This window comes from Anomalospiza imberbis, chromosome 18 (genome assembly GCF_031753505.1).
Source record: "Anomalospiza imberbis isolate Cuckoo-Finch-1a 21T00152 chromosome 18, ASM3175350v1, whole genome shotgun sequence".
NCBI classification, from domain to species: Eukaryota; Metazoa; Chordata; class Aves; order Passeriformes; family Viduidae; genus Anomalospiza; species Anomalospiza imberbis.
This window is the reverse complement of record NC_089698.1, coordinates 3722118-3746585: the sequence shown is the minus strand read 5'-3', so window position 1 is coordinate 3746585 and position 24468 is coordinate 3722118. Positions and strand designations below refer to the sequence as shown.

General features: G+C 42.3%; 1 protein-coding gene across 15 annotated transcripts in view; it reads left to right on the top strand.

The window, feature by feature from the left end:
- The window catches only part of ATXN2 (ataxin 2), a 49192-nt gene continuing 24724 nt past the window's right edge, over positions 1-24468 (top strand). For 6 of the 15 annotated variants that reach the window (XM_068208546.1, XM_068208541.1, XM_068208537.1 and 3 more), the window contains exons 1-10: positions 2-248; positions 6845-6881; positions 8489-8548; positions 9248-9319; positions 9536-9686; positions 16183-16307; positions 17495-17586; positions 20154-20351; positions 20854-21032; positions 22560-22769. In XM_068208546.1, the coding sequence (XP_068064647.1) occupies positions 136-248; positions 6845-6881; positions 8489-8548; positions 9248-9319; positions 9536-9686; positions 16183-16307; positions 17495-17586; positions 20154-20351; positions 20854-21032; positions 22560-22769 (1237 nt within the window). In that variant the 5' untranslated portion in view covers positions 2-135. Of the gene's footprint in view, positions 249-6844; positions 6882-8488; positions 8549-9247; positions 9320-9535; positions 9687-16182; positions 16308-17494; positions 17587-20153; positions 20352-20853; positions 21033-22559; positions 22770-24468 lie in introns of all 15 variants that reach the window. The other 9 variants (XM_068208543.1, XM_068208538.1, XM_068208542.1 and 6 more) reach the window with 2 other exon arrangements.

Genomic DNA, 24468 nt, shown 5'->3' with positions numbered 1-24468 from the left:
GCTCCCTCCGCCCCGCTCGCACTGTTTGGGAGCAACCGGCCGAGCCAGCGGCGCCCCGGCCCCGCCAGCGCAGCGCGGACCGGCCGAGCGCACCCAGCCCGGCGCGACCCCCGGCGCTCTCCCTCCCTCCTCGCCATGTCCCTCAAGCAAGCGGCGGCGGCGGCGCAGCCCGCCGGCAACAACCGCAAGCCCCCCGGCGGCGGCGGCCCCGGCCTCCCGTCAGCCGCGGGGAGGCAGAACATGGGCAGGTGGGTGCGCAGTGCCACGGGAGCGGCCCCGGCTCCGGCCCCGGGCCCGGCGCGGGCGCCGCTCGCCCGCCCCCGCCGCCCCCCTCCCCCCCGCCCTCGCCCCGCACCGGCCTCCATGGGCGGCGGCGGCGGCGGCGGCCGGGGAGGGGGGGCGCGGGGCCCGCAGCATGGCGGGGCCGGGGCGGGGGCCGCGATGGCGGCGGGCGCGGCGCTCGCGGCCCCGCCGAGGGGGTTCCGCAGTGCCGGGGCGAGGCCGGGCCGCGGCCGGTGCCCTTCAGGCGCGGGGAGGGCACGGCGCCGAGGCTCCATTTCGGCCCCCCGCGGGGCCCGGGGCGGGGGGCGCCGCTTCCCCCGGGCCGACGTGACCCGCCTGCTGAGGAGGGAGCGGGGGGAGCGGGGGGCGCGGGCCGCACGTGTCGGGGCCGGCGCGGGAAGGGCCGCGAGCGATGGCGGCGGGGCCGGGGGGCGGCCCGGGCGGGGAAGGGGGCGGCGATCCGGCCCCGCGATGGCGGCGCAGCGCCCTCGGCTCACCCGGGGGGAGGGAGGGAGGGGGGGGTGGATTTTAAAATTTATTTTAATATTCAGGGATCGTTATTATTTGTAATCATTTTTTTTTTTAGTATTTTTGTTTGATTTTTTTTTTTTTTTTAATAATGGGAATCGCAATAAAATTCTCGCGGGAAGGCGCGCCGCTGGATGGTGGCTCCAAGCGCGGCCTCGCTTTCTCCCAGATTTTTGGGGCAGGAATCTTGCAGAGGCTGAGCCCGCTCTTCTCCTCCCCCCCCCCCCCCGCCTCTGGAAGATTGATCCCGCTCCTGCTCTCAGATCATTAGCTACGCAAATCCACTCACATTTCCCCCCTTTCTTTTCCTCAAATAATAAACTCTATAGTGCTGTGAATTTTTCCGGGGCTGCGGGGGTCATAACAAACGATCAGAGCAGGACGTTAACAGTTCTGAAGGTCACAGTCACTCAGAGCAGTTTCATTTCGAGTTTTATTCATCTTCCTCTTCAGCTGGACGTTTATTCCCACTCGGTTTTGTGCACTGGCAATAAAACAGAATTTACAGTGGCCCCATTGTTGGACATCACTGGAAATAGGGTTTTACTTTGTTCCCAGCCAGTGGAACTGGAAGCGGAAGAGCTTTGGAAGGGTTGAAAAGGACAAAATAAATAACAACAACAATACCTCAGCAGCTCAGAGCACCGATTTAATAGTTTTTACATCTGGCTTTCGGTGGGACGTGGTGTTTACTGGGCTCTGTCCCTGCCAACACACAGTGGCACTGTAGAGGTTAACGTGAAGGGCAACAAAACCTCCAGCTTATTTTTTTAAATTCAGCCTGATGGCAAGCACTTGCCCCCATAGATTTGGACATGTGAGTTTCAAATTCTCTCCCAAGTTTAAGATTAAAGCCACTGGATTTCTCCTACCAGCGTTGCCTTTCTGGTTCTATTGGATAAATTCCACTTCAGAACTCCTTAGGGAGTTCTGATGGGGCTGCTGAACAACTGGTCTGTTCCCTCAGAGGTGTTCATGCTTTTTGTTTCTTAATTTTTCAAGTTATTTCTGAATTGAGGGACTGTAAAATCACAGTCCAGGCCTGCTGGAGCCCCATGGAGCACCTTCAGAGGACTTCCCCTATAGCTGCTTGGACTTTTGGGGAGTGCAAATGCAGAGATGGTTCATGCTGTAAATCTGGCCATGTGAATGAAAAGCTGAGTGGCTTTTCTGTTCAGAATAATGAAAATTTAGGTGGCCTGCATCTTGGTATCAATTTGAGGCATTATATTCTTTAATAAAATCTTAAACATCTCCAGTGTATGTCAAGCTTTCTGCCCAGCAGCTCGTTTCCCTGCAGCACCAACATTCCATGCAGAAAAAAAAAATGTTACTTTTCATGGCTAAGTTGCTCTTGAAAGCTTAGTTTGGGCAGAAAACTCATTGATAATTAACTGTCCTGGGCCTAATGTTCTGCTGTGGGTTTGTTACTGGAAGAATTGGGCTGAGCACTTGTCCTTCTACCTCTGATCATGAGGGAAGGGTCAGCTCTGCTCACTGCCTTGTCTCCATGGCTTCATACTGCTGCACATCTGTATTTCAGATTAGAAAAGGTAAAATCCCCTGTGAACAACCAGTGGGTTTTTTTACCATCCTATTAATTGCTTTTAGACAAAGGGAAAAATCAGAAATGAAGGCATCCTTGAAGGTGTTTGAGATAAAAAAGAAGGATTAATACCTTTATCATAAAGGGGCCCCAGGTGAAGTGCTGTGTTTGTTTAGTGTGCACTATGGCAGATGGGCTTGGGCTGCAGGGGAGATGCCAGTAGCACAGCAAGCTGTAATTAGGGAAAATGTAGACTTAGTTCACAAACTTGCTCCCTGTGCTATCAGAACATTATCTAACATCTACTTTCTGTATTTGAGTGGAGTTTTGCTGTTATGCAAGCACAGGAGGGTTAGCTGTCCTCTGGCTGCAAGTTGCATCTATCCCAGCCTTCTTCCATCTCCATCCTTTTTTTGTTAATTTTCCCCTATTGTTATTTTATCTGAAGGCAAAACACCTCAGGGTCAGGGTTTGGATGTTTCTTGTCTTGTTACAATTGCAGCAGAAGGGATTTTTCATTTTGGTAACTTGCTTGCCTGGGCTTGGGGGGTCCTGTAAGAATACACGGAGTTACTGTCCTTTAAAAATGGCTTTTTCCCATCAAAAAGCTAAAACCACCCCATGGTTCAGTCTCCAAAGAAAATGACCCAAACTTCTTGCCTCCATTTATTTTCCTTTTTCCTTGACATCCCTTTCTTGAGCACAGTGACCATCCAGTCCAGAGGGAAGGGAAGGGGAATGTTGGGTGCCAAGGTGCTGGAATTTAAGGGCAGTGACTGTACTGAAGATCTGCTCACACGTGCCAGTCAGAGGTTTTTTGAGTTGCTTCTGACATCTTTGTGTGGGTTTTAGTGCAACTGTGCTAAACAGCTGAGCAGAATGACTCCTTAACCTGCAGGCCTCTTTCCTTATCACTGGGAGTGCACTTTAGAGTGGTGTTACATCCCTGGTTTTGAGTAACTTTTAATTTAACACCTGATTCATGGCGATGTCTGTGAAGGTTCTTCAATGACTAAGCCCATCAACAGGTTCCAGGTGTGCACTGGGCCAGACCTGAGTCAGGTTGTTACATATTCACATGCTGTAGAAGCTGTCACCCTGCGTGGAGATGGGAATTTACATTATTGATGTCAGTATTTGGGGGGAAAAACTACAGAAAATAAAGCTGCAGGACTTCTTGCATAATCTTAATTTGACATCTTCGATTTATTTGACTTTATAGAGCCAAACACTGCACTGAAATGAAACCTTGCACTTCAGATTTCTCCCTTAGAAGAAAAGCTTTGCATGCTCTCTGCACTAAAGTTCTTTAGAGTACTCTGTAAATTTGTTTTCCAAGCTGCAGCAATGTCAGTCAGTGCTCCAGAAACTGCCATTCACACTTTAAATTCAAGTCTTTGTTGCTACATTTCTGCTTCAGACCTTAATTGCAGTGTGGCTGCATTTATTTCTTAGTTTCAAAGTGAAGATGCTGCTGGGAAGAAAACTGGAGACTTTCTTTCCCATCCAGGAATGATTTTGTTTCCCTTGCATTAACTGGGAAAATACAAATGCGTGACCTTGTTTTGCTTATACAAACACTCTACTTGGCATGTAAACATTAAAGGAGGGAGGTGAGGGATGCTGAGGAAATACTCATAAAAATAGAAAAAAAATGTGCAAGTTGTTGCTGGGAAAAAACGTTACTAGTGCAGTTTTTGGCCCCTGATGGAGACTTTGCTTCTTGGGGTGTAACTGCTGGACCCAAGGAGTCGGCACTAACTTTAATTGCTCAGATGTTACTTTGTCCTGAGTTTGTGACTTTGCTACCCCACAGCAAAGGGTTTCCAGCTTGGATTTGCCAGGCTGTCCTGCCTTCACTCAGTTTTCCTTTAACCACATATCTGCAATGCAAAATGAATTTTTTTTTAATTTTGCCATATTTACCCTAATGAAAATGCGATTTTAGGGAACAGTGCTAAGTCACTATTGAGCCTTCCTAGATTCCCCCACCTCCATTTCTTTGTGTGACTCTCCTGTTCCAAATTATGTTAAACATCTGGCAAAACCCATCTACCTTCTGCTTTTGTAAAAGTCCTGAGGTTTTTTTTTTTTTTTTTTCATATGTTGCATCAAAGGTGTGTCAAATGATACTTTGAACTTGAGTCTTCACCTATTGGAATATGGAACTCAAGTTGATGGCCTGGGTTTTAGCAGAAGATACAGTTTTGGCTAAATTGTTGCATTGGTAGGATTGGTGAATATATTTCTTCTCTCAGCTTGGTGAACGTGTTGGGTTTTTTCCCCCCCCAATGGTTTGTGATTAACAATTGTAGCTGGAAAACAAGAGGTCAGATCTATAAAGAGACCTGATATATCAGAGAATTTCTGCTTTAATTCTTGGCTGATGTAGAAGTTGGGACTTCTTGCTGATGTGGATGTGCACAATCAGTTTGTTTCTTGAAGAAGTGTGGGTAGGAAGAGTAATTTTGGAAATGTGGTAAGAGATGGAAAATCTGGAATACTTGGGTTGATGCTTAGAGGGAATACTCCAAACTTTCTGCCCAGTCTAGGAACCCAGTTATTTCAGGTCTAAGAATACTTTGTCACTAAAAATGGGAGTGGTTTCTCAAGACACGAAACTCTTTCACTTTTGATCTGTAGCTGATGGAGGAAAAGGAGGATCTTCTAAAACATATGAGGGCAGCAGATGGAACTGGTAAAATTGTTTGACTTTAGCCAAGCTCTGAGTGACCATGACGATCACATTTTTGATTGTAGTAGAAGGACAAATCAAATTGGGCTGTGCCTCTTATGTGGGGGTTTCACATCTGGTGAAATGACTTCCAGATAGAGGAGGGTTTGAATATTATGCAAAAATTCTGTTCCAGGTTCACAAGGCTTCAGTTCTCTCAGAGGCCATTTAACAAATGTCAGATTTGGTAAATGGTGAGATTTGCTCCAGAGCAAGCCTGACAGTGTGAAAGCCCTATGGAAAGTTAAGACTGATGGGTAGTTAAATAAAGGTTATTTGCATTAGAGCTTTTTTTTTTTTTTTTTTTTTTTTTTTTGGTGAGATTAGCTCTCTGCAATATCCTGAAAATGCCTGCTGAGCACCCCAAATCTGCAGTTCTGCCATCAGCCAATGCCCCCAGCATGTGTGATGCTCTGAGGCCACAGCTCTGTTGCAGAAGCTTGTTGGAAATGAGTCAGGTGATAGTTTAGTGGTTTTTCATTTTTTCCTCATTAAGGCCTTTCATGGCTCTCTGATGGCTTTGCATATTTCGGCAGAATTTATTGAAGGGTTATTTATGTTCACTGAGAGAAGTTCCTTTGATTTTTTGACTACCCTGTGAGCTCACTTTTATAAGGACCTATTATTTTGGGGGGTCGGTTGTATTCAGCCCCAGCTTGGTGTTTTTAAAAGCATTTGAATGCAGTTGGCATCTAATGAAGGTGTTCAGGAGCTCTGAGCAGCCTGGTCTAGAGGAAGGTGGCCCTGCCCATGGGATGAGGATGGATCTTTAAGGTCCTTTCCAACCCCAGCCATTCCATGATTCTGTGACATCCAGTTGGATTTAGATTTCAGTGTTGTTTAGATAATACCAGACATGATTCTTCAGGTGTCTTTGTTGAAAGGGTTGTGTGTCAGTAAGGTGAGTCTATTTAAAAAATTGAGGGTTTTTTTAATAGAACAGAAGATTTATTTTTGCCTCACATTCCAGTGAGTGCTCCTGAAGTCATAACACAAATCTAAATCACTATAAGGAGTATTTGAAACTAGGACTTCTTGGTACAAGGAACTCAGAATTAAGGCACATCTGTGGAGTTGAAGAATTGGAGGTGTTGGGGACTTTTTTAGCTGCAGGGATGCTTTGGGGCTCAGGTGCCCGGGGTGGAGGGCACAGACTGACCCTTCTCAGTGTGCAGGGTGTTCTGAGCATCCCCAGGGATCCTGAGTGCTACACAGTGACAGATTGGCATTAGGAGGAACTGGTATTTTTGAGGGAATGGACTGAATTATTGGATTTGCAGGATTGTGAGAGTAGTTAGAAATGAGCTCTGTAGGTAGAGCCTTGCAGTCAGGGCTCCTCTGTGGCCTGTGGCAAGGTCAGGTTTTTGGGTGGCCCAAATCTGACACAGTGACAACATTTGGAGCCACCTGGCTCAAGGAAGCTGTGCTGTATAGGGCTTGAGCCTGATCTTGCCTTTGTGTGCCATAAAGTTTTGGAATTTGGATTGTTCTTTTATGCTTACTCTGATTTTAAAAGCTTAGTATTCATTTTGTCCGTTAATTTATCCCAGGTAACCTCCAGCCTGCTGATGGTAGGTCAGCAGGTTGGAGATAAACCCAGTGAGTCCTTGTCAGGCTCTGCTCTCTGGGAATGCTGGTTTTCCTGACCCCATTCTCAACTCTAAATGAAGATGGGTTTGGAATTCTTGCCTGGTAGGAAATAGGACAGTTTCAGCAGCTCTTTAATCATCTCCCATGTGTGTGTTTCATTCCAGAGGCCGCAGCAGTGGCAAAGGACCACCTCAGCCTACGGTGAGTTTGTGGTTTCTCCTCTTTGTGCCAGTGCAAGGTAGGAGGAAACACCTTATCAGAATGGCACATACTGGAATATTCTCTCCATTTTTTCCCTGGGATACCGTGGTGGGTGGATATTTTAGAGTGAAATATAATTTTCTGAAGAGTAGCATCTCACATTCATTTAAGTCTCCTGGGAGGGTGAAGGGGGGAAGGTTCACTTAAACTTTTGACTGCACTAATATAAATATTCTGCATTTTCTTAAAATTACAGCTGTAAATATAAATAGCATTTAACTCAAGGCAGTGCTTTTTGAATTAGTTACTATCTGAAAATACTGACATTGGCTTCTCCCTTAAACAGATGACAGTAAAGCAGCATTTAATGAAATAAAGCAACTACTTTGTTTGGTTTTACTATAAAATTGCTGAACCATTGTTCTCAGTAGCTCCAATGTGCAGCTTTAGTTGTTCTCAAGGCTGTGTATTACTGGAGTATAGATGTGGCTTGACATGCAGAACATCATTTTATCAGAGCTAAATTCATGGATCTTGATTGAAAGAGTGAATCTTTGAACTTCACTAATCAAATATTTTCCAATTTGTTGCTGGCCTGGTTTTCAAAGATACCTAATTTTGGGCAATGGAGCAGAAGCAGGAAGATTTAAAAGGGCTGCAGTTTGCTTACATAAATGTTTATTGAAGATACCAAGACACTTGAGGAAAACTGAAGAAGCTTTGAGGAAAACTGGTGGAAAAGGTCATAGGCAAACACTAAACACCCCCAGATGCTGGTCTGGATGTGCTGTGTACTGAGTGCTGAGCACAGGAGCGTCCCTAAACTTGTCTGTTCAGCCCAGCAAAGTGGCTGATATGTTGTCAGTTGAAAAACTCAGAATTTAGTGAGATCCCAAGAGCTGTTTTAGCATCTCTTGTTTTACAAACGCAAAGACATACCAGGTGCTGCAACAAAACACCTGCACTGAGGTGAATGTGTCCTCCAGCAGCCTGGGGACACCTGCCCAGCTCTCCCAGACAGGATTGCAGGTCCTGGTGCTTGCACTGAGTTACTTTGGACTAAATTAATAATAGGGTTTGTGGCAATTTAGCACTGCACAATTTGATGGCTTTAGCTCCTGTTAATGTGTGTAATCAGGGCTGGGAGATGAAAGGATGAGGTTGAGCAGGCCTGAAAACATAATTTTGCTTCTGCAGCTCTGCAAGTACCTTATTCTCTTGATGGTTCTTAAAACCAGCAGGGCTTTTTTTTGTTTAAAAACAAAGCCCTGCTGACATCCCTCAAATCTGTGCATATCAGCTGCACCCAGCCAGCCAGAGAATTTCCTTAATGGAGTGACATCAGGGGCTCTCCTGGGATTTTTAGCTTGTTTGGGAGGGTGTTAGATTTTTAACTGGTCAGAGAAAAGTCAGGAGCCCTCTGAAAATCTCCCCTGGCATGTTTAATATTAATATTTAATAATAAACATTCCATGTATCTTGCCTGAGTAAGATTATTACCCAGTGTTTCTGAGATTTTTCTGTGTACTGATGAAAGCCTGGGTTGGGTTGGGTGCTCTGGCTTTTGGAATTTCTTCAATATTCATGATGGCTTTCTTATTTTTCAGATTTCTTTTGATGGCATCTATGCAAACATGAGAATGGTTCACATACTCACATCAGTTGTTGTAAGTCTTCATATTTGGAAGAATGGTTCCTATACGACAGGGAATTGTTAACTAATCCACTAATTATAATTTAAAGGAGTGAATATTAAACTTTAAGCACTTTTTGCCAAGGTTGAGCTTTAAAGGATCACAGAAATTTTAGGCTTGGAAAGGTTTAACTCTGATTTGCAGAGGTACAGCAGATTTCTTAGGTGCACTGGTTGTATTTTGAATTCCCTGTCTTTAGAGAGCTTCTGGATAAATAAAATGAGTCCATGTGCAGGTATTAGAAACCTTTCTTCCAGGATTTTAAGGGAAGCCCTGACATGGCAAAATGAAGTAAGGCAGACTGTCCCACATCTGCTTGAGGCCAGGATAAGCTTTTATCCTTATTTGTACCCACACAGGCACAGATTTGGGGTTTGCACAAAACCTTCTTTGTGTGTTTTAACTGGTCAAGGGTCTTGTGAGAACCAAATACTCTCCAGTGAGTATCTTAAATCCCTTCAGAACTGCCCATACACACCCAGCTACTTGAATTTGCAGAGCACAGCAGTGTATTTATAAATGGGCAGATGCTGAATGAGGAAATTTGGCTAAAAATTGAGCTGTATTTTTACACTTTGGACCTATGTAAAGAACACATGTTTAAGAAAATCACTGTAATGTCATTTGTCATGTTGGTAGAAAGACATATTCTCATTTTTTCTTGCTTTCTAGGGATCCAAATGTGAAGTACAGGTGAAAAATGGTGGTATATATGAAGGAGTTTTTAAAACCTACAGTCCTAAGGTAATTTTTTTACATTTTGACTCCTCCCTATTGTTAAAATTCCTAATACTGAATAACCAACATTTGATAAAAATTTAAATATTTACTCTGAATTATTTTTCCTGTTCATGCCTAGACTTTAAGCAGATTGTAAATACCTAGTTTTTGCAAATATGTGACATTTTTGAGGGGATGACTGTGCAGTAAAGCAGTGCCCTGTGTTTGTATTTGCCACAGTGTGATTTAGTGGTTGATGCTGCTCATCGGAAAACTGCAGAATCCAGTCTGGGGCCAAAACGGGAGGACATCCTTGAGAGTATCTTGTTCAAGTCTTCAGACTTTGTTATGGTGCATTTTAAGGATATGGATACCAATTATGCCAGAAGAGGTATATTTGTTTCAATTTTTTTTATTTTTTTTAATGTTTTAAGATTATAATTCAAGGTTTTTTGAAGTAGATGCTTTAGGATCCAAAATATTGAAGTTCATATTTAGATTCGTAATTCTTAAAGAGTACAAAACTTCAGCACCTTGTGAAATGAGAAGTTCACAAATTTAAAGAAAAAATGTATTTTTGAGTAGGTGTTTTGGTGTCTGGAAAGCAAAGCCTTTTTGGTTTTTCAGAATATTTTATAGATTCTATGGGAGGTAGACACATTTTTCTAAACGTCTTTTTAAATGTTTCTGTTAAGTGTTATACAAGAATCATTGAATACAGAAACTCTTGGGAAAAAGGTTATTTCTCAGAGTTGAGATATATAGAGTCTATACTGAGGTAACTTCTGTGTCTAAACATGCATTCATAGGAATATCCTATAAATACTCCTGCTAGAAATTCTAGCAAGCTAGAAATTCTTTTAAAATCCTCTGTTTGTGTTTTAATTTCTCCTTTACTTCTTGTAGACCTGTAGGTAAAGCTCTTCAGAATACAGAGAGGTGACAGACAAATCTTAAAATCTTGAAGACATTGAAACTGCTCAAATTAAACAATTTTGCAGGCAGTCTTCATACTTTTAATGTCTGACCTCCAAGCCTCTGATTGCTTTTCTGGAACCTAAGAGCTCATGAGTCAGTTTTATTCCTTTGCAGATTTCTCTGGATTTGGACAGCAAATCTCCAGAGTCTTTGTGCTTAATGTTGCTGATTTGCTGGGATAAGGAATAAAAGGAAATACAGGTTTTTATGGCATGGGGTGAAATTGTCTCTGTGTACATTTACAGGCTGATTAACAACTGTCACAGGAGCTCAGTGGTTATTGGAACACAGGTTTTATTCCCATTAGCGGGGACTTAGAGATGGGTAGAGACCTGAGGACATTTAATGAGAATTTCTCTGTTCACCTTGTGTTTGTACCTGTTCTTGCCTGATCTAAAGCTGCAGAATGAGAGGTTTGTTGTTTCAAGGAATTTTTGCTTTTCCCAGATGATGATGCATAATGTCAGAGCAAATGCAGCATTGAAATGCAGATAAGTTCCAGGTTCTGGATGGGACTTGGAATATAAATTACATGAGAGCTGTTTTATAATGGGTTTGGTATGAACATCACTTTAATGTAAATGCAAACTGGGCTCTCCCTCACCCAATCTTTATAGATTTTGAGCAGACTGAATGAGGAATATACTACTGCTTCTAGGAATAATTGCTCAGTGGACATTTTTTAGAAGAAAATGACTGTTTCAGGTTGAACAGTCCCTCAGTTCACTTTATTAGGTGGAATGGCTGAGTCTAAATCTCTTAAATACTGGAGAGCTGAAATAAAGCCATAAAAACTTGGAGAAAGATAAACTGGAAGGCTGCAGAACTTGATAAGTCAGAGTGGGTGAATTAATCTGCTTTCCATTTTGTCCCAAAAATACATTATCTGGAAATGACACTTGAAAGTGTAACTCGGTCTCTGATCACACCTTCAAATTAGAGCAATGAGGGGCTTTCTGCTTCCTGGGAAATTAAATAAGCAAGGATTCAAAGGGCTGGAAGTTGGTGAATGTGCATGAAGGAACTGCTGGCTTTTGTTCTTGTAAATAAACCCAAATCTTTGTGGTACTGGATGATTTAGAGTGAAAACTGACTATGAACTCCTGCCTGAGAACTTGGTGCTCTTTGTTTTACCTAGGAACAGAGACTTGTAAATTATCTAATCCTCAATGGTTTTTGATTTTCACAGGCAGGTGAGGAGAATTTGGGAATACTTGGTTGGAAAGGCTTTAAAATCATAGTCAAATAAAAGGGCTTTTATGAGCTCTCCTTTGGGAGGCTTAGCTGGAGTAGGGATGTTGGGGTGTGATGATTCTTGTGGGTCCCTTCCAACTCAGAATATTCTGTGATTCTCTCTGTGTAGTTTCTTGCCCTGTAGGAGACTTCTAGATTTTGTGGAGCCCTTGAACTAAATAAATTTCTGCAGAAGATGTTTTGAAAATTATAATGCATCCTGGCCTCCCAGTTCAGTATAAGTAGCTATGGATTTTATTCTGGCATTTGTTCCCTGCTGGGCTGGAGGAATGTGGGCAAATGGGCTCCTGCCTGTGGGTCTGGATCTTCTGGTCCACCCTCAGGTTTGAGCAGCAGAGATGTTCTCTGGATTCTGAAAAAGAGACTGGAAGAGGAATGGGAAAGAGCAGCAGGTGGGGAGAAAGGGAATGGGATAGAGCCTCCTTTCAGAAGAAGGAAAACAGAGTTGTGTGTGAAAAGCCTCTGCCAGAGCCTGCCAGGCAGTTCCCAGTGCTATCACAGCCCTGCAGCTTTGGGGCAGGGAGCTGATAACCCACCCAGAGAGTTCAGGGGAGGGAACAGCTCTGCAGGCCTGGGGGGTGGAACTGGAGCAGCACACGTGGGTTTGTGCCAGGCATGACACTGCACCTTCAGAGGCACCCCAGGGGAGAGCCTGGGGTCTGCCCAGATTGTAGAAATTGGGAGGGCTGGGAGAAAAATTGGTAGGTCTGCACAGGGAGGGGTGTTGTGGCTGTGAATGTTCAAAAAATCAGTGTCCCTGTTTCCTGAGCCTTTATTTGCAGCTCTGTCAGCCTGCACAGACCTTGCAGCTCCTGGAGGTGCTTGTTTGGCTTCCAGAGGAAGGGGAGGGAGTTACCTGAGGGTCTCTCTCTGTGGAATTGAGGTTTGCTGCAGTACAGGCAGGCTGATGAACGAAACATGCACTGGGAAACTCGGGTGAAGCTGTATTATATCCATCATTCCCTTTTCAGACTGTTCTGTCTGCTCCTAAAGGGGGACTGACACTGATTTCTGTATAAGCAGGGGAAATCAGCTGCTAAAAACCCACTGTCAGTGCAGGCTGGAATCCTTGGCTGTACATTAATATTAGCACATCTTTCTGCTTCACCTTTGAGTGCTGAGATCTTGCTGCTGCTGGGTGATTTGGGCTCCTGATTGATGCAGGGGGTTCTATTTCTCCTGATTCTACACAAGAAGTCTTTCCTAGGAGCCCTGAACACTGATCAATCCACAGAGCTGGTTTGTATGGGCTTCAAATTTCAGTAAGGCTTTGGAGTTGCCTTCTTGGCTTCTCTTTAAAGACAAGACAATTCAAACATCATAACTTACTGCTAAAGTAAAAGACTTCTGCAATGTTTCTATTGTTTCTTTGGCACACTGAGGAAAATACTACAAATCCAATGAAAAGAAAGGCAGAAGAGAATTGGCTATTTAAGTTTTTCCTTGAATTAGCTCTGAGAGTGGCATCCTTCCAGAGAAAGTGTTGCAAGGGGAATAGCAGAAGGCATCTTATGAACAAAGGAAGGAAATGTTGGCTCTGCAGAGCCGGTGGTAACTGGTTTTAATGTTTCAAATCAATAGTAAGTAGTTACAAAACAAATCAGAGCTTACTGTTGAAACCTTTAAGGTGAAAGCTCAGTTTACTTTGACTTGATCAAAGCTTCAGTGAGTGCCATCAGCACCTTTGGCACGTAACACTGATTGGTTTAATGGCATTTCAGCTGCAGACTGGCACTTAATTGCACATTTGTGCTCTTCACCAAAATCTGTTTGTGAAAACAAGCATGTTAGACACTGAAATTAATTAAACCCGGACTCTTAATTGCTCTGCTCTGGCAGTTTTTTCTTTAACTCAGTTAGTAGCACACACTTGAGGAATTTGCCCCAGCTGAGTTTTTCACGGAATGTGTATTTTTAATTTGCCTTAATATGAATTTCCATTGCATGGAGCTCTCCTTGGGATTTTTTTCCATTCATGAAAAGTGATTTTTTTACCAGGCTTTAAAACAAGGTCTTTGATACCCAACTCCTCTGCTTAGGAAAGGTCACATTAAGCAGGTACAGAGGCAGTGGGGGCTAATTGAGTGTTCCAGCCTCAGCCCCTTGTTTCACCAGGTTCCATTTGATCTTTAACTCGGGTTTTACCGTGTAGAAAAGGGATTGATTAAAAATTTGGCCTTGTCAAGGTGTCATGTGAATTGCTCCTTCAACAGCTCAGAGATAAGAGGCACCAGATAAGGGGGAAGCTGAGCCTGGGCAGTGTCTTGTCAGTTATTGCTCTGCCAGTCAGCACTTCAGCAGCAGCTCATGCTTTACCTTCTACTTTATTAATCATCCTAAGAGCCACATTTTTGTTTTGGAAACTGTTCTTTTTAGAGTTTTTTACATTCATTCTCAAGTTTGTTGCTGATTAATTTTGGGAGAGGCTTTGCTGGGTTTTCAGTTCTGGTCTCCCATGTTCCAGGAAAATACTGATCTGTGCCTTGAGGTACCATCCTGCTGCATTTAAACTTTGCCTGGATGCTCTTGAGAGCACATTGTCTGGCTGGGAGTGCCTTTGTAGCTTGAATTTCTCCTGTCTTTGGGTTTTCTTTGAGTTGTAGAGGTTAAACAGGCAAAGTCTCACTTGGGACTTTCATTGTAAAATGAGAGAGGAACGCAGAGCAGTGGAGCTCCCTGTGCCCTGTGATATCCTGGATTTACTGGGAAACTCAGCAGTGACTGCACACATCCTACTCAGACCTGTAGCACTTGCTGATAGTGGAGTTTTTGTTTTGACTTGGGTGTTTTTTCTGTCTGTATCATTACAATAACAGCGTTTCTGAATGTTTATGTGGCTGTTTAAATAAGAAAATTAGTGGGTTGAGTAGATGAGTCTTGTTAAGCTGGTATTTTATTCACAGCATCCAAAATGGCACAGTTGTGTGGAGTTTGCCTGGAGGAATTTAATAGAAATTAAGGAAACACCCTTCTGAAAAACAGATTGCCTTCATCAGGTGCTGCCATCAGGCTCCTAATTCATATTTATCTAATCTCACTGGCGAGGAGCTCCAGCTGAAACAAATTTCAGTTTCCTAAAATATATAAACAGCCTCCAACTTGGGTTTGGTGTAACCTGTCCCAGTCTGAGCAGAAATAAAACGTGGAATGAATGATGTTTGGGGCAGGAGCAGCACTGGTTTATCTGAGTTAAGCCATTAATAAGGTAAATGCAGGGTTTACATTCTTAAAAATTCTTTAAAATATGCTCTTTAGCTACTGCTTAACTATGAGTTGTAGCACTGTGTTCTGTGTTGTTTCAGATGACATTTGAACACATATATATAGCATATATTATAATAAAGTATATTTTAAAAGCTGTTTGTGTGAGCATTGCATGGGATAGTGCTGGCTGTTATTAGAGAGACCAAGTACAGTGAATTTTTATCCAATATATCTGCAGAATTTCACTGTGAGATTGGGTAAAACAGGAATAATAAGCAGTGTCAGCAGTCTCTCTTTAAAACATCCTCAGTGATTTTGTAAAAGCTGATACCTCAGTGGCCAACTTCATATGTTGGGAATTCTTTTCATAAGAGCTTTAAAGTTAAATTTTTTTTTTTTTTTGGCAGATTTTTATATCTTGCCAGAAGTTAATTTAGGCCATGTTTTTCCTTATCTGGCACTGCCTGGTGGTTTGATTTCATCTTTTCTAAAGGTCTGAAATATTTGCTCCTTGTTTTATCAGCAGAATGATGATGATAGGAAATTCTGGATTGAAGACTTACTTACTTTAGGCTGATTTATTTATTTATGAGCTTATAACAAGCTTATTTGATTCTTTTAATGTTCTTTATGTAGTTCTGAGATCCAGTTGCTTACAAATACAAAAGCTTGTTGAAAGGCTTTAGTTATATTTTTACAGCACTTGTAATACTCTGGTATTATTCCTTCTTAAGTCGGGTTTGAATGGAACATGAACGAGTCAAAATAAATGTTTGTGATCTTTATTTCTTGATGTTTTTGTAATTTTTATAAACAATAGAAGAACCTTACTGGTTATTACGTTGTTGAGAACAAAAAGTAGAGAGTTCCTGGGTTTTTCTGTGTGATTTGGATAAGCTGCTGCTTGGAAAACTCTGGCAGGAGAGGAGACCCCTCTGTTCTTGTCACAGGAAACGGGAGCACCAAGCTGATGGATTGGTGTGTTGAGGAGTTGTGGAAATAGAAGAAATGTGGATATTTGAAAGGAAAATTGTATTTTGCCCATTTAGGGAGTTGCTTTCCTGCTTTTTTGATATTTGCACACTCTTGTGGTGTGCAGTTGTGTGGGCTGGTTGGAAAAGAATATTATACAAGTCTTTCGTTTTCTAGAAGAATAGGAATCCTGGTGTTGTCCTGTTTTCTCTCCCAAATATACATGTAATTTTAGAAAACGTTTTGAAATAACCAAAAATAATTCTATTTTCTGATATGGGAGAAGTTAGTCTGTACTTGCATAGTTACTTTAAGTCTGGAGTAGGCACCTTTCTGTTGTCCAGCAGCTCCAAGAGAAGGGGAATGACGATACTGTACCTGTGATTCAGCTGTGTTTGAGCTGCTCCTCAGCTCAAAACCACTGTGCAAACTTACCCAAACTGGTCTCACTGGTACCAACCCTCCCCACTCTGTTGCAGATGCTTTTACTGATTCAGCCATCAGTGCTAAAGTTAATGGAGAGCACAAGGAGAAGGATCTGGAACCATGGGATGGAGGAGAGAACACGGCTTCTGAGGAGCTGGAGGCGCTGGAGACCGATGTTGTGAGTGATGCTTTGATCATCTTTGGCCATCAGTAGAAAATGAGCTGTTTCCCTGGACATGCCTTGAAAGAATTCCTTAATTTCAATCTACTAATGAACTTTGGAGGAGCAAAATTGCTGTCCTGCATTGTGCTGGTGGATGCTCAGTCTTTGCCAGCAGCTGCCACAGCCCTTTGGAACGATCTGGCTGAGAACAGCTGCCTTTCAAATGGCACTTTTGGCAAATTCTGACCAATGGCAGCTGCTGTGGTAAGAGCTCTGCTGGACTCCATGACCCAAAGAGCAGCTTTTGTTAAGGACTCCAAATCCAGCAATGCCCCAGAGTGATTTATGTTCAATCAGAGCGTTCCTGTCTGGCTGTCATTGCACTTGGAAATGATGGGGAGATTGTGCTCAGCTCAGTGTCCCTGGGCTGCAGATGGAGAGAACTGATGGAAGCCTGACCCAAGCACAGGGACAGGCTCAGATTATGAATCATTAGATGAAGAATATGGCCTCAAATGCCATGTCCTCATATATCACAGCAGTCAGCTTTTCCTCAAGCAGAAATTCTTGTAGCCAGGTGTTCAGGCTGCAGTGTGTTCAAGGAGATAATATCACCGACTAGAGCATATTGACTTTGGGTAGAACAATTCTCCTGTCAGTTTTGGTGTCCATACTGTAGAGCTGAGATTTATTGGAATACCCAGTACTCTCAGTGCTTTTATAAAATATTCAAAGCGTTTATTGTTGTGCTTGAGTGCTGTGATAGCAATTTTACTGATGTGGGAGGAGTTTTGCAGATCAACAGGAGTCTTCTGCCTCTGGTGCCTCTCAGGTAATTCCATCAGTGCTTTTGAAAAGTTTCAGAAGTGTTAATTTGCACTTTTTGGAAAAGGCAAAAAAGATATTAATGTATGTATGTCTTGCTAGCCAGTAGTCTTCTTGTATAGAGTGAGCATGTACTTAAAAAAAACTCAAAAAAACTCACAACAAACAAAAAAAGAGGGATTTTGAAGGTAGAATCTGTGCAGCTGTTGAACAAAGCTCTCTGAAATAAACTGTGGCATTAATAACTTTGTTATCTGGACAGTGAGTTCATAGGTCCAGGAAAAAGTGCAGAAGGTTTAACTTCTGCCATCAGCCCTTAATTTGAAGGGAATGTGTTTCCAGTGTCATTTTGAAAAACAAGCATCATTTTCTTCTAGTCTAATGGATGGGATCCCAATGACATGTTTCGTTACAATGAAGAAAATTATGGTGTAGTGTCAACTTATGACAGCAGTTTATCTTCTTATACGTAAGTTCCAAAATATTTTGTTATTAGATTTGTATTGAATGTTCTCCCTGGTTTGACAAACTTTATATTCTGCAGCTCATTTTGCGTAGTTTCTGAAGTTGTGGAATCAAATAACTGCAAAAGCAATGAATGAATGGGGCTTAAGAAACCTTGCCAGCTTTCTGTGAATAGTTAGATGTAGAAATCTTTATATATTCCCTTAAATGGGCACAGCTCATTCCCGTTGCAGAGTTTTCTGCATTTAGCCATGCAATAAGGCTTGTTTCTTGCAGAAACTTCCAGGAATAGGGTGGAAAACTGTGAATTAATCTGTATGTAGCTGCTACACCTATAGTTTTTTGTTTAACCTAGCAGAGCAGCTTGGCTAAGCCCTGATTTTACTGAGACAATTGATCTGGAACATACTGGAATGCTGAAAAGCTGCTGATAACCAGGGTGGGGGTTGTGTGCTTGTTTAGCAGACTTGTCCAGCTCTAAACTGAAGTTTTAGTTAAATATAATAACAACTGGAATATAGAAGTAGTATAAAGGCTGCTCTGGCTACTCTGGCAGTGATTTGTTCCCCAGAGTCTGCAGCTCTAATGTTCACTGCAACTGCAACACAAATGGACTGCAGATGTTCACAGCCATTGTGAAATGGCTTCAGTATTTCCCCACTCTTTTAACCCCCGCAGCAGAAACTGATTTTTTTGAATATCAAGGAATAGCAGTGAATGTTTTGATTTTTGTGTGTGTGTGCACTTGTCTACAGGTCTCTGATTCAACAATGTGATTTGTGTGTTTTGTGCAAATGGACCTGTGACATGGTGATAATCAAAGTGTCCTAATCATTTTATGTTTGAATCCTGGGGAAGCTGTTCTTTCCTTCCCTTCACTGCTCTAAGTACTTTTTGTACTTTTGAACTTTAGTCTTCCATCTTTCTGCTTTCTGGATATTAATGGAAACAGATTAAAAACATGAAGGTGGCTTTAAATTAATTCCAATTTCTTTTCCCCTAGTCAAGCAACTTGCTTTGCATATCAGTCTGCTAAACTGGGAAGCTCTTTTCCTGCTTTTCCACTAAATGCTTAGATGTGCAGCTGAAGGGTTTATTGTTTGATTGTTTTCTCTTCCTAGAGCTAAGCAGTAGCAGGTAGAGTTTGTCAAACTGCAAATGTATTGATCATCACCAGGGTTCTGAACAATGTCATCCTGTCCATCCCCTTTCTCTCATTTTTAAAGGCCTGTTAGAAAACATGAAATCATTCCCTGCCTCTATAGGTTGCCATACATCCCTTCATTTTTTGCACTCACTTTAAATAAATGAGGATTGGCTGTTCTCCTTTATTGGGTTATTAACAGAGGGGCCTGGGACCAGCTTTGCATTCATGTAAATCTTATTTGAGCCAAAGCTTTATGCAGAAGAGTTTTATTGAATATTCCTGCAATTACCATTGATAAGACCAGTAAATGTTTTGACTGGCCAAAAATGTGAGGAAAAGCTTGTGCTGCAGTAGCTGAGTGCTGGCTTGGAATTTAGCAAAGCCACTTGTTTTCCTCGTTCTGCCACCAACACTTGAGCAATTTTGCATATATTATTCTATACTTGGCTTGTATCTCCACCCACTTTCTTTGTTTTTCTTCTTTATATTATTCAAAACATGGGCAGTAGTGATTCTGTAATGCCCAGCAGAGCATGGGCCAAGCCTCAGCTCTGCTCTGTATTTTTATGTAGCTTATTCTGAAGTAAGGTTGGTGGAATAACTTTTGCAACTTGAAGTTAAAGTCAGGGGAAAAAATTGTTTTTTTAAAACCTGGCACAAATATTAGGACAGGTAAACGCCACAAATGGGTGACAGAAGGAGGTGCCAGGTATGATCCCATCCCTGGTTGGGATTTTTCAGTGTTTCAGTGCTCATGTATTGAATTTTGACTTGGTGGCTTTCCTAATGGACGATTTTTGCAATATTCCATTGCCTGCCTTAGAGAGAGACATGGAAAGAATGGGACTGAGGTCCTGGCACTCACAGATGAGTCAGGAATTTCTGGTCCTGTGCTCTGAAGTGTTGCATCCATCTTTTCTGCAGTTCTTCATAACTGGGAGAGCTGAAATTCTATGGCTGGAATTATCAAAGGAGTAAGGATGTCACTCTTTAATTTCAGTAGGATTGTGTCTGCTGGCACTGTGTAAATAGCTAAAAAAAATCAAATTTGGACTCTTGGAGTAGCTTCCTATGTAAAAAGCAGTCTGAGGCTTTTTATTCCTGATACTGTCAACCAAGTTAAAAGTTTGGAGCCCTTGCACAGCTTTAGGAACTGGGGATTTTAACAATCCTTTGGAAAAGTTCTGCACCCTGACCTTAGCTCTCTAGGCAGGTACATGACCCTGAATTTGTCCATAATACCAAACCAGTCCAGGAATTTTGTATTAAAAAAAAGACAGCAAGTCTACTGGCTTAGGAGCAAGATTTTGTTTTTTTTTTTTTTCACTCTGACTCGGTTAGAACTAACACTGTGTGATTTTTGTAACTCCTTTGTGCTTTTGAATGCATTTCAGAGATTCTTTTCCTTTCCATTGTCTTTTTAGGGTGCCATTAGAAAGAGATAATTCCGAAGAGTTTTTAAAGCGGGAAGCCAGAGCAACTCAATTAGCAGAGGAAATTGAATCAAGTGCCCAATACAAAGCTCGGGTTGCCTTGGAAAATGATGAAAGGACAGAAGAAGAAAAATATACTGCTGTTCAGAGAAATGCTAATGAAAGAGAAGGACATGGTGTGAACACTAGGTACTTGAGTACACTATGAATGGTATTTTTATTTAAATTATGGAGGTATTTTGGTACTGTAGCAGTTTCTCATTGATACTGGGCTTTTTCAGCAGGCCTGATTAGGTTTGGAGCCTTGTGTAAATAATCCTGTGCTGGTTTTGGCACTCAGGCTGACTTGGACACCTCTGCCTGGCCCTGTATTATCTCTGTAGTGAAACAAACTTCCCCATTCTGACCTGTCACCGTGGTGAATTTGTCCCAAATTACAGGAAGGGGCAGTGGTTTCGGTGTGTCCTGGAGAATTTCAGGCATTACTGCTAATCCTTCAGTGCCTGTGGGCTCATAAAGTGGACTGTGTGGCCACTATCAAAAGCCAATTCATGAGGTGACTGTTGGGTCAACATCTGATACTATTTAGACTTTTCTCCTTGGCTTGATGGGAGAAAAAGAGAGAAAATGAGGTGCTTTTTGTTGCCTCTCAGTTATGTCTCAAAACTGATAGAAATTTGCTGTGTTTCAGAGAAAATAAATACATTCCACCTGGACAGAGGAACAGAGATGTCCTGTCCTGGGGAGGTGGAAGACAAAACTCACCGAGGATGGGCCAGTCTGGATCAGGCCCACCAATCTCAAGGTCTGGATCCCACACTTCAGAATTCAGCCCTAACTCTGGAGCAGACCAGAGAGTAGTTAACGGAGGCAAGTATCTGAAATCGGAATGAATGTACCTCCTAACACTGCAGAAAACTACCTCATTTTGTGTTGAAATGGTGTGGAGTTAGTTTGTGTATTTCATCAACCAGGTTAGCATTCATCATTTAACACAGAGGTTGTGAGTTGGATTTGGGCTTGACTTACAAAGGAACACTCATTGCACTGCGCTGTCTGTGGCTTTGCAGAGCAGAAATGTCATTTATTTTCCTCCTCAAACACCTTTGTTTTAGATGATGGTGCACTGTGTGGTTTTAAAGATGAAAAACTGCATCAGCACTGCAAAGCTCTGTGTGGAGGAGCAGCAGTGCTGACACCTGGTGAAAGGCAGTGGCAGGAGGAAGAGCTTCCCTTCCTTCTGGAAGAGAATAAAGCCACTTGCTTGACTTGATGAAAATGGGAAGGGAGAAACAAGAACAGTGTTAGAGAAAAGGAATCCAAAGCCTTCCCTCCAAATGGGTATTTGAGTATTTTCTGCTGGACACATGGGTAGTATTTCTAACCAGGCATCAGCAGGCACTGCATGGCAGGAATTGGTGTCCCAGAAGCCAAACACCATTTCTGGAGATGGATTTCAGCAGTGGCCTGTCCTCAAGGCATTATTTCTAGGATTTAAAAATGGTATTATAATAAATTGCTGTGGGTAAATGAAAAATGTATAATATTCAAGTGATCTATCTGGAGGGGAAGTCTGAGAAGCATCTAAAGGTAAGTGAGACTTCCTTTCTAAAACCAGAGTCAGCTCTATAAAGGATGGACAACTGAGCCTTGCCCAAACAATGCTAACCTTGAAATTTGTCTGTAGCATTTGTGGTTTCTCTCACCCTATTACTCTGCTGAATCAACATCACAGACCTAAAATATTCAGAATGGCTTGTAAATCAGTTAATTCTGCTTTGGAAACCATGAGCCCTGTATCCTAGATTAAAATCCTCCATTAATACCTCAGATAAGTGATAAAGGCATAAATGTCAGCATTCAGACACTGAACACCGCTGGTTTTTGTAAAGATCCAGCTCCTAGATGGATATTTACTCATCATCTGGTTTGGAAGTAGCAGTTTGTGTGGTCAGTACTGTTTGTGAACAGCTGTTTGAGAACCTCTGGTAGCTGTTAAGGACCTTGTGGAGTGCTGGGTGCTGTGGAGCATTGGTATGCCAGGCTAACAGAGCAAACTTTACTGTCTGTTCCTTAGTAGTGTTTGTAGATCCTAATTAACCCTTTGGGGAGCCTGTGACATTCACGAGTTCAATTTGACCCAAAACCCAAGGCAAACCCAACCCTGCAGAGACTTTATCTCCTCAATTACCACCTCAATCCATCCCCAAAGGGTTAAACCACAAAAAAAAACCGCAAAAAAAAAAACAAAAAATCATTTTGTCATATTTTACTTTTTTTTTTTTTCTGTTGACCTCCCCCTTCCCCTTCCCCTCCCCCCAACCCTCCCCCCCCCCCCCCCCCCATAATTTTTTTCTTTAGTTTTTATACTTTCCTTCATATCATTTGTTCTGTCAGGTGTTGCCTGGCCATCGCCTTGCCCATCTCCTTCCTCTCGCCCACCTTCTCGCTACCAGTCAGGTCCCAACTCTCTTCCACCTCGGGCAGCCACCCCTACACGGCCGCCCTCCAGGCCCCCCTCGCGGCCCTCCAGGCCCCCGTCTCACCCCTCTGCTCATGGTTCTCCAGCTCCTGTCTCTACTATGCCTAAACGCATGTCTTCAGAAGGTACAATATACCACGATTTGTTTTTTTTTTTTTTTTGTTTTGTCTCTCTGTTTTTAACTCCTCCGTGAGTTGTTAGTTATTGACAAGAGTCTTTTTTTTTTTTTGTTGGTTTGTTGTTGTTGTTGTTTTTTTTTTCCTCTTCATTACTTAACCTGTAATTTGTGTTTAACTTTAGTTTATCAGACTATTTCTATTAACCTTTTTTTTTTTATTTTGTTGGTTTGGTTGGTGGTTTGTTTTTTTTTTTTCCTGTTTGTTTGATTTGAAGAGCTTTACAAAAACGAAAGAAAGCTGTGAAATTTCCCGAGTTTGGTATGAAATTAAACTCAGCTTTGTAAACGCTGCTCAGTGTCTTAAATTAACCAACAGCAACTTGCAGGACCTGATAACTTTAGGGAGCATTTTTAGGATTATAAATTTATATAAAATACCAATTTTAACACAGTTGTTCCACAAAAAGCATAACTAAATCATTGTATCACCTCTTGTAAAGCAACCAATGACAATAATGATAATAAAAATGCTGTATTCAGAGAAGTGAACTGTGGAATGGGATAGGATGAGCTGCTTCAAAGGTGAATTTGTAGGAAATTTTTATTCAGAACTATAAATCAGCTCCCTAGCAGTCAATAACATACAGAGAAAAGCTGACCTGTGAGTCTTTGGTAGCTGTATGCAGAATTATCCCAACTAAATTTATCCTGGGAGGGTACAGTAAGGAACATGGTTTATAATTTTTATTTCAAATGCACCTAAACCCTGCACAGCACAGTGTAGCAAGCCTAGAAAATGCAAAGTGATTGTACTGAGCTCCCTGGAGACTCGCAGTGGGTGCTGCAGCTGGCTCCACTGGAGCCATGGGAGAGAGAGGAATGATCCCTGAGACTCAGCAGGAACCCTGAGAAATGCTCCTGACCAAAAAGTGGGTGGTAGCCACATCTGTCTGGCCTACTGTCCATTTATTGTGGGCTTTTTATGGAGTAAGGAACTGAGAATCCACCTGCAAATTGAGTTATTTCTTAGCACTTGTGGTTGGTTTGTCAGGCATGCAGTGAACTGCTGCTTACTGCAACGTTTAATTCATGCTGCTGCAAGATTATTCCTGGGAAATGTGTATTTAAAATACTCACCTGTGTGAAATTTGCATTGAAGTGGACTTGAGATTCATGGTTAAAATAGAGGCTGACATTTAAAGATTTATGTAACCAGGAAAGGTACTTGGTATTTTAGAAGTTTTTCTGAAACCTAAAAGCCATTATCTGAACTTAACCCTGTTACTGACCTGTGTTAAAAATGAGCTGCAATCAGCCAGATTCTGTTCACACACAGTTCTTCCTTTTGAAGTATCAACATTTGAGTCTAATCCTGTAAAGAAAATGTTTATTAGGATGCAAGAATTGTATTGCTGCTTAGATTTGGTGTGGCAGCTGTACAGGCTGTGCAGAATTCCTGTATTCACTTATGACTTTGGCTTCTGGTGTTAAACATGCATGACTTGAACCTTGGGATAACAATCCCTTGTTTAATTGCAATTTTTGCTGACTTGTAAATGAATTGTGACCTGCTGCAGGCAATTCAGCCTCGCTGCAGAGAATGCTCTGCTGAAATTCCCCAAGAGCATTGGTCAGCCAGTGGTGACTGTAAATGGTTGGGATCACTGACCACCTGACAAAAGCACTGGGAATTTTTTATTTTCTGG